This window comes from Suricata suricatta, chromosome 2, assembly GCF_006229205.1.
Source record: "Suricata suricatta isolate VVHF042 chromosome 2, meerkat_22Aug2017_6uvM2_HiC, whole genome shotgun sequence".
NCBI classification, from domain to species: Eukaryota; Metazoa; Chordata; class Mammalia; order Carnivora; family Herpestidae; genus Suricata; species Suricata suricatta.
The window spans coordinates 128448144-128461561 of NC_043701.1; the positions used below are offsets into that span (position 1 = coordinate 128448144).

Below are 13418 nucleotides of genomic sequence, written 5' to 3' on the forward strand. Positions count from 1 at the left end.
TAGATCTGGTATTCAAATTTTCATAATCTGGCTATACTTCCCTACATTCAGAGTCTAGGAATGATATCAGTCTCCCTGCCATCTTATGCAATAAACAATAAACTGTCACTCTGACTTGCAAATTGGTTTCTTATATTGACATTCTATTTTTAGATAAATTTTAAGTAGGATTACTTTAAGTGTGAATTTGTTCCTTAAAGTCTAGCACCATTACTAAAATTGAACTTGCAAGCTAATAATTAGATTCTTGACCAATAACCAATGTTGCAATTACCCAAGTTTAAGCAAAACATGTAGTTTCCCTCAAGAGACCCTTTCAAGACTATACCACAATTGTGTAATTCTATTAAGGAAACAATGAGTCAAATGAGTACAGACTATGAAGTTTAACTTTTGAAGTTAAAAGTTGTTTGACCCAGATTCACCTTTTATTTCCAGAATTGATGAGAATGCTTGGTTACACCTAAAGATCATAGCTTACAGGCGATGTAGAAAAACATACTTATTGGTAAATTCAATGCTATATAATTTGTTACAGCCTTCTTTCCTATTGACATTTGAAAGCCTTTCTGAGTCGATTTTGGCTGCCTAGAAGCAGAATCAGGAGAATAAATCATTCCCATGTTAAGAATGCTCTTCTATTTTGCCAAACCTTCTTCACCAAATCAAATAATATTTTCCCTACCCTTTATATTTTTACATGAGGGTGATGGAAAAATTTGGGTCCTAAATTTATAAAGCATTCATGACCTTGCCTTTTCTTTCCAAATAAAAATTGCTTAAAAATAACTCTTGAAAGAACATTGTGGGGGATTTTTAGGCAAATCAAGTGTAGAATATCATAACATGCATGGGTTATTATTTCCCAATTTATTACAACAGGAGATGTTGACTAGGGCATCTGGTCAGATTTTTAATGCACAGATTTTTTAAGGTTTTTGTTTGTTTGCTTGTTTTGTTTGTTATTTTTTAACCACCAGGACACTTAACAACAGGCAAGCAGATGGCTTTTCAGCCTAGGTGGTTTTCTCACGTTGAACCAGCCCTCACTCTTCTGGCAAGATGCTTAATATCACTACAGAATACATCATGTTGTAATGAGAGTAAAAGTAAAAAAAAAAGAACATTTATTGCCTTTTGGTTTGGATTTTAAGAGTGAATTAACAAAGTGAATACTTTTAAAGATCTTTATGCCATAGGTTTAGCAATTTTTTGCCCATACTTGAGTATAGACTTTATTTAAGACACAGAATCAGGACTTTTGCAATTACAGAGAGCAGTTTAAATTCTGCTAGGCTGGCAAAGTTTGTTAATAAAAAGCATTAGATGTTATTGTGAATTTCTAGAACAGAAATTCCAAGCAGTCACTAATAGCAAAGGGCTCTGAGGCCAGGACATTTGCTTTCTCTTGGGGTTCATTTCTCCATCTCTAGCCCAGAGACTGTCTCATTTCACCTTCCTTAGGATCCATTGACCACCAAGGATCCCATCTTTTAATGTCTCATTTTTCTACCCTTCAACCTATAAATGTTCCTCAAAACAGAAACCCTCTGTCAACCCTGTAATCCCATCTGTCTCTTGTTTGTGACCATGACTTTTAAAAATTTTTCAGTGCTGCCTCATTGGCATTCTCAGATTTTGTTCTTGGGCATCTTTTGATTCTCACCTTCTTCTTGAACAATAGCACACAGTGCTCCAGCCTCAGCTATTACAAAATCACAAATTACTAAGTCTTTATCATCCAGCTCTGCCATGTACCAGAAGATACATTTGGATTTGCCCAGTCCATCTCATTGTCTCATCATTTCATCTCAACACATATAATCCTTAACTATCTCACAATCCATCTTGCCTACTACATTTTCCCCTCTATTATCCATCTCAATGAAGAGCATTTTCTCCTATTTCCCATTCATTATATTTGGTCAGTCACTGGTTTGGGAAGATTCTACCCCTTGAATCTCAGCACACTTTGAACATTTTTCTTCTTTGCTTTTCCTGTCACCGTTGGTCTTTCACAAACTGAGGTTTCTATTACTCAGCCATAGAAAAGAACTAGATCTTGCCATTTGCAACAACATGGGTAGACTCAAAAGGTATTATGCTAAAGGGAATAAGTCAGGCAAAAAAAGACAAATATCATATAATTTCTGTTACTTGTAAAATCTAAAAAGAACAACCAACAATCAAACAAAAGCAGAAGCAGTCCCATACATACAGAGAACAAGCTGATGGTTGCCAGAGGGATGGGGGTCAAGGGATGGGCAAAAAGTCTGAAGGGGAGTGGGAGATACCATATTCCAGTTATGGCATGAAAGGAAACAAAGGCACAGGGAACACAGTTACTGGCATTATAATAGCATTTTATGGTGACAGATGTTAGATACACTTGTAGTGAGCACAGCATAACATATAAAGTTGTTAAATCACTATGTTGTATATCTGAAATTAATGTAACATTGTGTGTCAACTATACTTCAATAATAAGATGCAAACAGATAATATACTTCAGTTTCTATCTATGCCTATTAAGTTAAATTCATGAAAAACCGTTATGCACTTATTTTTATAAAGCTCATTAATCTAGAAAACACATCTAGTATCAATATATCTGCTCAAAATAAATTTCAGGTAGATAATAGCATCAAAATACAAATATTACCACAAATGCATCTAGAAATTATATTCTTAAGAGACATGCTAGTATGACATAGTGAATGCTTCAGAAGTTCCTTTTCAGTATATTTTTATTAGAATACATTTTTGGCTCTCATAACATCAGCAGGGAAATAATTAAAATGAGTCTAGCCACTGACAATATTTTATCAAAATATCAATATAAATTATACTTGTCAATAGTTTGTTCATAGTTAAATGTATTGTGTATGATTTGGCTGTAATTCTTTATCTTGTTTTTTAAATGTCATCTTGTTTTGAATTGGCATCAGTTTTAATTATATTTAACACTAAAATTTCATTTTAATTATGTTCAGTTATAGTTAGGTGGAAGTACCCAGCAGATACTATGGATATCTTCATTTTGGCAAAATTACAGTGAAGAAATAGGCTTCAGACACAGCACGAGGAGGTAAGAATGTCTAATTTTGTCCTCTTCTTAGGCAAAATGCTTTACTAAATATTTATTTTATTTCAGTCCCTGTTCATCTCTTTCTTATTTGGAATATACAGCCTCTCCAGCTAATTGAGATCTGTGTATTTTTCCTACTTGTGAGGTGTTACCCAATTCATATAATTTAGAACATCTACCTCATATGATGAATTACAGGGTAGAGTTGAGGACTCTAAAGAGTTGAGCACTAAGCATCTGAAATTTTGGCTTTGTAAGAAGGGTAGTTCTCTCTAACTTGTTATTCTCTTTATTTATAAGGAATTTGTTTAAGAATTGTGGAGGATGGGGAAGCTGAGTGGCCCAGTCAGTCGAGTCTGACTTCAGCTCAGGTCATAATCTCACAGTTTGTGAGTTCAAGCCCCACATCAGGCTCTGTGCTGATGTCTGGAGCCTGGAGTCTGCTTCAGATTCTGTGTCTCCCTCTCTGCCTCTCCCCGACTCACCTCTCTCTCTCTCCCTCTCTCTCTCTCCCTCTCTCTCTCTCTCTCTCTGAAAATGAATAAACATTAAAAAAAACAAATGTTAAAAGAATTGTGATAGCTAACAACATCCCATCCTTTAGAGTTATGTTGCCTGATGGAGATAAAATTTGTACCAGAGTTCTACAGAAGTTAAACAATACGGTCTTGAGTGGCTTATATAACCTACCACACCAGGAAGATATTTCTAAAGCCCAAGAGATGTTGGCCAATTGGGATAAATGAGCTTACACTGGAGTTCTGGACGTTAAAACAGCAGATTAGGGTACAGCTAGAGTAGTAAATTGTATTTGGTGACACACAATAAACATACATTCAAGGAAGCAAGGCAAAGAAGGGTAAAGAAAAAAAAAAGGAAAAAGAAAGTCCAAGTAAATAGAATTAGAATCCTTAATTAATGTGATTTCATTTCTTTCTCTCTGCATATGAACTTTGACTATGAAACCTTAGAGAATGACTCTAAATTGGTTTAACACCATATATGTATTATATGGACTTATGATGTATATAAGTCCATATTGGGTGGAACTGAAAATTGATTGATGTTTGATCTTCTGACACTCTAGTAGTAAATCGACTAGAAAGAATCATAAAATATGTTTAAAAAGATATGGAACTAATTGGGTTGTTCAAAGTAGAAAATAACCAATGTTCCAGCAGATATATTTCATAATACACAGACACTGAAAATTGCTTTGCTTATGTTACTCATATGCATTCCACAATAAATTTCAGATATTATATTCTGTCTAAATTTTTTTTGTTAATCTATCAAAAAACATCAGAAGCACAGTCATAGACAATTTCCCCAGATGATCCCTATAATAAGAATAAGGTTCATAATTCTCAATTTTGACTCTTCATAACCCTATTTGTTCAGAACAAAAGTAGTTAATTTGAAACTACTCTCCTATATGAAGTGGAAAAAGCCAAAGAGGGTCATCTGTAATTCTTCATTATTCAATGACTATTTCTTTAATCTTCTTTTAAAATGTAAAAGTTGTGGGAAGCAAGACAGTACTTTTACTTTCTTCCATTTAATTTGAATAAAGCTGAAAACAATGGTACAATGAAATAAAACTACATCATAAAAGAACCTACAGCTAGGTGATTCTGATGAAATTAAAAAAGAAGATCAATATAAGAAAAAGAAAATTCTAAGTGACACAATTATTTGAACTTTAAGATCTGTGCATTCCAAAAGAAACAGAGGCACATTGGCAGGAAGTACTAAGTATTTAAAAAGTCACCAGCACATATAAATCTGTCTAATGCATTATGTTTCACCTATACTGCTATTTGCTCTCTCTCATAAAATGAATGCAATAAAACTCTAAAATGAAGAAAACTATGGCTGGATTTGGGTTTCAATCATTTATTCATGCTGTATTTTGAATTATATTAGGATAAAGTTTGTTTTTAACTGTAAATACTAAATACTAAAAAGATCATAAAAAGTTTAGAATGCTTAAAATAGCACGATATTCACAACATATGTATATTCAATACATGTTTAAAAATATTTGTCTCTGTTAGTATTCTTTGTTTCTCTTCCCTTATATCCAGAAATATCTAATAATATGCTTTGGTTGATTATATTTCAAAAAGCAGAGGATAAAATGACTAAGTAATAAGAAGCAGCCCAATAAAATTTCCCTCCAAGTATATAGGCAAGAAATAACTGGAATAGTTGCAAAGTCAAAAGGAAAGGTGCTTTTTTCCCACAGGGAAATAAATATATATTATGAAGGTAAGTAATCTAAAACCTACAAACTAATACTATATATGAGTTTGAAATACTAATTGGATTTCTAAATGTATTAATTAAAGAAATTGACATTTTTTATTAACATTTGGCAAAAGGTAATTAATAATATAGCTCCTGCTTGAAAAGTTGGTTTTTTTAAAGGTTTATTTATTTACTTTTGAGAGACACAGAGACAGCATGACCTGGAGAGGGGCAGAGAGTGGGAGATAGAGAGGATCCAAAGCAGGATCCACCCTGTCAGCTCAGAGCCCAATGCGGTCTTGAACTCAGGAAACCCCAATACCATGACCTGAGCCAAAAACCAAGAGTCAGACATTTAACCAACTGAGCTACCCAGGCAACCCTGGTGCTTAGAAACTTGTAACAGAGACATGAGAAATCTGAAAACAGGAACTGACTAATGTATGGAATTGTTGGACAATTGTGACATATACCTGAAACTGATATAATCTTATCCATTAATTATATTTCAAACAAAAATAAAAAATAAAATAAAATTTTAAAATAATTTTAAAAATTAAAACACAAAACAAAACAAATAACGATTTGATGGTTGCCAGAGGGAAGGCAATTAGGGGAATGGGTGAAGATAGGTGAAGGGGCTAAGAGGTACAGACTTCCAGCTATAAAATAGAAAAGTCACAGGGGTGAAAAGGACAGAGTAAGGAATGTCATAAATAATATTGTAATAACCTTGTAGAGTGACAGATATCAACAATAGTTATCGTGTGAGCATTTTGTGATGTATCACTATGTTGTACAATTGAAACAAATACTGTACATCTACTATACTTCAATTTAAAATATTTAAAATATAAAGCAAACAAAAGAGAAAAGAAGGAAACTAAATGTTTAAAAACTTTTAGCATTTGTCTCCTTAAGGCATACATGCTTTCCACATTCTATATCTGCACTTTAGTATTCTACTAATTAGTACTTGTCATGCAATTTTACACAGAATGCCAGAGTATGTTTTTAACACTGAAAATCTAACATAATGCAACTCAAGAAAGGATTGATTTTTGAAGAGCAAAATTAACAAATCTAAGGTATTAAGAAATAAATACTAACACTGAGTATTATATCCTATGAAAATCATTTGAATATATTTGAAACTCAGAAAGCTGGTGTTTTAAATAATGCGACTATATTTGAAACACAGAAATGTAAAAACTAATGAAACACTAAATAATAATAAAAACAATAAGAATAATAATAATAATGTCTTAAGAAATAATTAACCTTCTTTAGAATGAATTTCCCAGGACTTGTGTATTAATTATGAAATAAGATTTTGAAAAATTAATCTAGAGAAAAGCAATCCAATATAGTGAAAATCCACCTTTATTTTAATCAGTGTCTCATGGTAAAGAGCAGTTCGCATGGGCTTTCGTCCTGTCCATGTGTAGAGAACTCACCTGGTTGGCAATCTGCCGAGCAAGGACATCCATCCTTGATCCTGATTCTGATATCATTTTAGCGGCATAAATCACATCAGTTGTATGCTTTAGTGGTCCTTTGCCCCTTAAAGCAAAATACGACATGTTAATTTCAGTGGCTCATGCTAAAATACACACACACACACACACACACACACACACACACACACACACAAGATCTGCACCCCAGAGTACGGGCCATTTGTTTTACATACTTCAATTTTGGAGAGGCACAAATTAGATACCAGTATTAAATAAAAAATGAAAGCCAAAAGAAGTCCCATTATGTTGAGATTCAGGAAATACCGCCAAGAAGCTGGATTCCATTTGATCTTCAAAAACCTCAGTCTTGAGATTGAGACCTGCTTATGCAGGTCTTATCATATGCTTATGCATATTTCAACACTGTGCGTTCATCAGCAAGTCTACTGTTTTACCTTCCTCTTTATAATTCCCTTTTTAAAAAGTCTTTCAGTTAATTGCATTTCATTTTTACCACATTTATATCTTCTCCACAATTAATTAATTGTAATATAATAGCAATTGAGTATGAGTCTGGAGTCCCACTATATTGGACTATTTCCAAAAACAGACCACTTCTCAGAGTTTGTATTAGTCAAGCAAGATAAACAGCCACTCTATGCCCAGGGTTCCTTGGTGGCAAGAGGAACACATACCATGTAGAGCCATTCTAAGGATTACATGAGCTAACGTCTAAAAAGGGCTCAGAACATGGCGTTAAGGAAAATAAGCATTCAACAATACAAATTGTTATAGTTGTGGTTGTTACTTTAATTTTGTTTCCTAATGCCATAGAATAAAAGTTGAGTTTGTTTATGGGTTTTACAAGTTAGGTAAAAAGAAAGAAGTGGACTTCTTACACTTTTTGAGAAGGAGATATTTTTCTATCTTCTCTTTTCTCAAAAAACAATGCCATCTACGTGAATGTAACTGTTCCATACCCCCCAGACCGCTCTGTCCCTTACGTCCTATTCCTTACCCTCTACTGACTGTCAACATGCAGACTGTTCTAATTTGGTTTCTGTTCCTTGTCCCTAGCACAGAATGGGACCCTGAAGGAATCACTTTCTAAAGTAATGTTTTGATGCTTCAAAGGGTGTGGAGAAAGACTGAAGGAGGCAGCAGGGAAGATTAAGCTTATCAGGGGGAGAAAAGGAAGATTCTGAGAGGCCAAGGTATAGTGGAGTTAGAAGGGAGATGACAATAATCTCTGTCCCTGTCTCCTTTACACCTTGGAGGGGTCCTGAGAGGTGACACCCTAATGCAAAATCTAATAAGATTGTTATGAGAGGGAAATCTCTGTTCACTAAGGAGACTGTCACTGCAGTAATAAAAGGCAAAGGAGATTTATGCAAAGGTAAATTATGAGAGTATTCTATACCTAACAACCTGAATACCAAAACGCTTGTGCCCTGTATGCCAAAATGGTCCTTCCGTTTGCATTTTTTTATGATACCTCTAAAATTTATGATAAGCAAGTTTTCCTGAAAAAATGGAATTGCATGTTTCATGCAATGAAAACCTGGCCTCAGTACGTGGCTATCACCATACCTCTCCTCTTTGAATATGCTGACCTATGCTGCTTTGTATCTTTTAATTGACATTAGTTATTACAAAACTTGAGTTGCTCTTATCAAATGTACTTAATGCATCAGGCAGAACTAGATGTTATATACATGGTTATGTTCAAGAAAGGCGTACTTCACTTCTTTACTTCTATGCAGCTCTAGAGAAAGTTAGACTTAAATAAGCTGTCTGAGCTTGCAAGACAATGTAAGGAGAGCAGCTAACACTCTTGCAGCTAAAACAATAGTCAAAGCGTTACATCTAAGGAATGCAACAAATCTACTCTCCCCATCAAAATAATTTATTTACCCATATAAAAACCTGGGGCTGATAAAAAGCAAATTGCCTTTAGCTTTAAATTCATGCGTTGTTATGAGACCACTATCTTAAACACATGTAGAATTTAAAAGTAATACATTATGACAGACCACAATTATTCTCTTCTTCATGTTCCTAATTAAATGTATTGCCTGGCAAACTTCCTACTGAGGGCCCAACAAAATATACATTTTACAAATGATTCCCCATCATGCCAAGCTTCCAGAGGAAGCTGCAATTACTGAAACTATGATAAATTTTTTAACATTCCAGCCTGAAATGCGCTACGTAATGAAGGCTTTTTTTAATTGGGAAATATATTCAAAGGTTGCTTGCTGCCTTCATTTTCATAATGGGTTCTCAGGATCTCCTGTCAGCAAATTGTATCTTAAATCATTGAATTTGGATCCTACAAAGAAAGATACCCAGAGGAGGATGGGATAAACCTCAGAAATATTTTAAAGAAATTGGAGGCCAAAAATATTTGATAAATAATGGTTGCAATAATAATCTGTTTCTTCCAAAAGGAGAGCAGATCAAGCCCCAAAGAAAGGATTCTGCCAACTAATTCTTAAACTATAGGTTAGAAGGTATAATGGGGCATGTTGCAATAATCCAGCAATGCTGATGCCATGGAAAAGTATTTTAGGCAAGTGAAAGAGATACCTCTGAAACTTGATTTATGGGTGCAACATAAACCTTACAGCCATTTTGACACTGCCCCGACCTTGATTCCCATTCCTTCCCCATCCTCATCTTGTTAATGTCATCTACCTCTCCCTTTTCTCTTCTTTCTCTTTTGAGTAGCATAAGAAATGAGATGATAGAGCTGATAGGTAACAGTTCAGGTCCATGGAAATCTGGTTTAAGAAGAGAAATAATCAGTTTTACAGACTTATTTTGTCTTTTCAGGGACAGTGACTATCTATGATATGATTTGGAATTTTCTGCTACTGATTAAAAAGAAAACAAAAAAAACTTTATTATGTATTGTGCACTTTGTAGCCCCTAAATTTTTGATAACATAATATTACTCCCCTTTTCAAGACCAAAAACTATTCCTTTAATTCTGTTCACATTTGATGTTTATAAAGAATTAGCCCCATGATGTTGTGGTTCATATAATAGATGAAAACAATAATAGTATATATTTTGTTCCATAATAGTATCTAATACATTTAACATTATCTATGTGCTAGATGTGTTTCCATAAACAAACTGATGTGATCATTATAGGAACACTATGAGTTTAGAATTATTATTATCCTTATCTTGCAGATGAGGGAACTGAAGAAGAGAGATGTTAAATATATATTTTATTAAGTTATGCAGGTAGTAAATATTGGAGATGGGATTTGATCTCAGGCAAACTGGCCACAGAATCTGCTTTGAATGACTATCATCTATTTCTTCCAATAAAACACACTAGGATAAATTTAAAATATTAATTTTAATTGCTAACTAGACTTATTGTGATGATAATTTCACCATGCAAATATTGAATTATAATGAACACCTGAAACGAATATAATGTTACATGTCAATTATACCTCAATTAAAAATAATAAAATATAGGGAAAATATTAAAAAGATCTCCTTCGCCATTGGTGGCAGTTAGCATGAATGCAGTCGAGAGCAAAGTCAAGGGTTAGCTTTAGGTGCTGGGTGGTTAAGAGGTCCACCAAGAGTGGCTTGCTTATGCACAGTAGCCTCAAGGAACACAACCTACATCTGCCTTCTAGTCTCAACAAAATAAAAAAAATGCTACATTACATGGGCTTCTAAAGTTATGAAATGATTAAAATGGTTTAGTAGACTACAGTCCTGGGATTTTTTTTCCTGAGATATTATTACTTTTCTCTGTTAGATCCGTGTCCTTCTTCCTTCTCCCCCTTTCCTTGGGTTCTTTTATTTTTAAATTTTTAAGTTTATTTATTTATTTTTGAGAGAGACAGAGACATTGTGAACAGGGAATGGGCAGAAAGAGAAGGAGCAAGAGGATCCCAAACAGGCTCTACGCTGTCAGTGCAGAGTTAGATGCAGGGCTCAAACTCATGAATCAGGAGATCATGACCTGGGCTGAAAGCAAGAGTTGGAAGTTTCACCCACTGAGTCACCCAGGTGCCCCCAACCCCCTTTGCTTGGATTCTTAGCACCAAATTCAAACTGAGTCATTACATAAGCCATGCTAGAGGGGAGATTATACTTTGATGTTTATTTATAATACAAGAAATAGAACTTTTATCTGAGAATCTTAGCTTTAGACATAGTCATTTCATTTAATTTTAACACTAAAACTTGGCGATGCCATGGAGTAGAGTGAAATGAATACAGACTCAGTAAATACGTTTTGTTTGCATTGCAGTACTGCTACTTATTAGCTATGTAGCCTTGGGTAAGTAACAGTTGGTCTGAGCTTATTTTCTCTTCATTAAAAGGATTGTGATACTTGCCACATGGTAAGGATTCATTAAATCCTTATATATTTTCCACAATATTTGGCACATATTAGGTGCTTGGCAAATGTTAACTTTTTATTTTCCTCATCCTTTTATGAATAATGGTATATTATAAAAATGTTTCTTCTGCCTTTTTCATTTAAAAATTACAACACTTGCCAACACTATTAACATAATTGATTCAAATGAGTTCTTTCTTGTATCTGATGACACTATGACTCTGTATAACCTTGGTCATAATATCCTCTTATAAGAATATAAAATATAAACTCTGTGTGTTAATAGCCATTATTGTTGTTTAAGGTTGTTCTTTTAACTCCTTACACAGTGACATCTTTGTGGTCATATAAACTTCCTAAGATAAGTGATTTAGCTCTACAAGAGCACCATCAAGATTCTTTCACTTGTAATTCTGAAATGAGATACGAAAAAAAAGTAATTACCATGAAAGCAACCAAAAATGATGAGGTAAACAGAGGTACCAGACTCAAGCAAGGACACACTGTTCTACTATTCAATGATGAAATTTTAATTAGGCAACTCTCTCCCTCTGGATGTTACTTTTTCTTATTAAATGTTATTCTCAAGTTTTGAGGACTCTTGAAAAGTCCTCGGAAAATCAGCAAATGAATAATTCGCTAACAATCATACTGAGTAATTAGTATCCTAAGGAACATTTGGGATTCAAGCTGGAAAAAGGTGTTGCGCTATGAAAGAAGGAAAATACTGTCTGAGAATTATACACATTTTTTTTTCATTTCTGCTCCTCTCACTCCATATTATTCAGAGTAATCTAACTACTGTAACATCCAAATATCTTAGTGGCTTAACACAATAAAATTTATTCTTATCTCAAATCACAGTCAGGGTGGATTGTGGGCTCATGAACAATATACCACACAGTCATGTCAGGACCAGGGCTTCTGGCTACAAGATAACCTGTTCCCTAAAGTTCCACAGCTCTGTGCTGGATCCACTGCATCCACAAATCTGACTTGAGAAATAAATGGGAATCTCTTAGTAGCTTTTAGGGATCAAGTTAAGAACTAGTACACGTCACTCCAACTCATATTCCAGAATCCATTTTATAGCATGTCCTCTGTACATATTCCCAGGGATGCTAAAATCCTATAGTTTGTTTTTTAGCCACAGAAGTCTGTGTTTTCTGGGAAGGGTAATTTGGATGTCACAAAGTCATTAAGAAAAATTGGGAAATTACCAAGACTCTTCACCAACACAGCTGAAATTATGAGATGTATACTCTGCCTGGGCAGAACACCAATTCTATTTTTTGTCTTGAAATGATCACAATGTAGATGGTCTATTGTTAAAAATAAAAACTACATAAGTTTTACTCTGTGCATGATAGTGATAGTCTACAAATACATTCTTGTATTTGTTTATGAAACAAGCATAGGACTTATTTTAGAGATTTTTGGGGGGATCAACCTGGAGAACACACTTGACTTACTATTGTTATAATTATTACTGACCCTGCTGTTGTTATGGTTGTATGTGTGTTCATGTAAGAGTTAGGAACTCCCTTTCTCAAACCTAAACATTGGTTTTCTAAAAAAGAGCATGAACCTTTTCTCTATTCTTCAGCCCTCAAATTCTCTAATTTACCCTCTACTTGCTAGCATTGTATCAAATCTTAGACTATAATATTTAGAGAAGGATTTCATGAAGTGATTTTGTGAAAACATTAAACACATAGGTGGATGCAGAAGTAGAATTAGAATGAAGCTTTTCTTTATCAAAGTTAGTTTTTAAATTACAGGCAGAAAAGAGGTCTGCTAACCAGATGTTTTTATTTTTGTCTTTAATAAAACAGAAAACATTCTCTAGTTCTTCCTAAGTGTGAGGGTTTTACTATTTTAGTATAATTTTTTACTGAAAGCATAGATGATTACAAAACTTTTTGCATGCTTACTCTGTTCCAGGAACTGTTAAACTGCTCAATTTTCTCACTCAATTCTTGCACCCAGCACTGTGCATCACTCCACAAATTTAAGAGTAGCCATCATATGATGGATACTTGTGCATACCACAAGTTCTGCTACCTTGCATGTACATTCTGTTCCTAGGATCTGTTATCTTCACTCTAAATAAAAAAAAGCATAAGCTTTAATGTGCCTGGGTGGCTCATTTGGCTGAGCATCTAACTCTTGATTTCAGCTCAGGTCATGAAATCCAGTCCCTCCATTAGTCTCCATGCTAGGCATGAAGGCTCCTATA

The 13418-nt window shown here is 34.2% G+C and overlaps 1 protein-coding gene across 1 annotated transcript in view; it reads right to left on the minus strand.

The window, feature by feature from the left end:
• CTNNA3 (catenin alpha 3) overlaps positions 1–13418 on the minus strand; it is a 1635386-nt gene that overhangs the window by 49191 nt on the left and 1572777 nt on the right. Inside the window, exon 16 of the mRNA XM_029931758.1 lies at positions 6796–6901. Within this exon, the coding sequence (XP_029787618.1) occupies positions 6796–6901 (106 nt within the window). The remainder of the gene's footprint in view (positions 1–6795; positions 6902–13418) is intronic.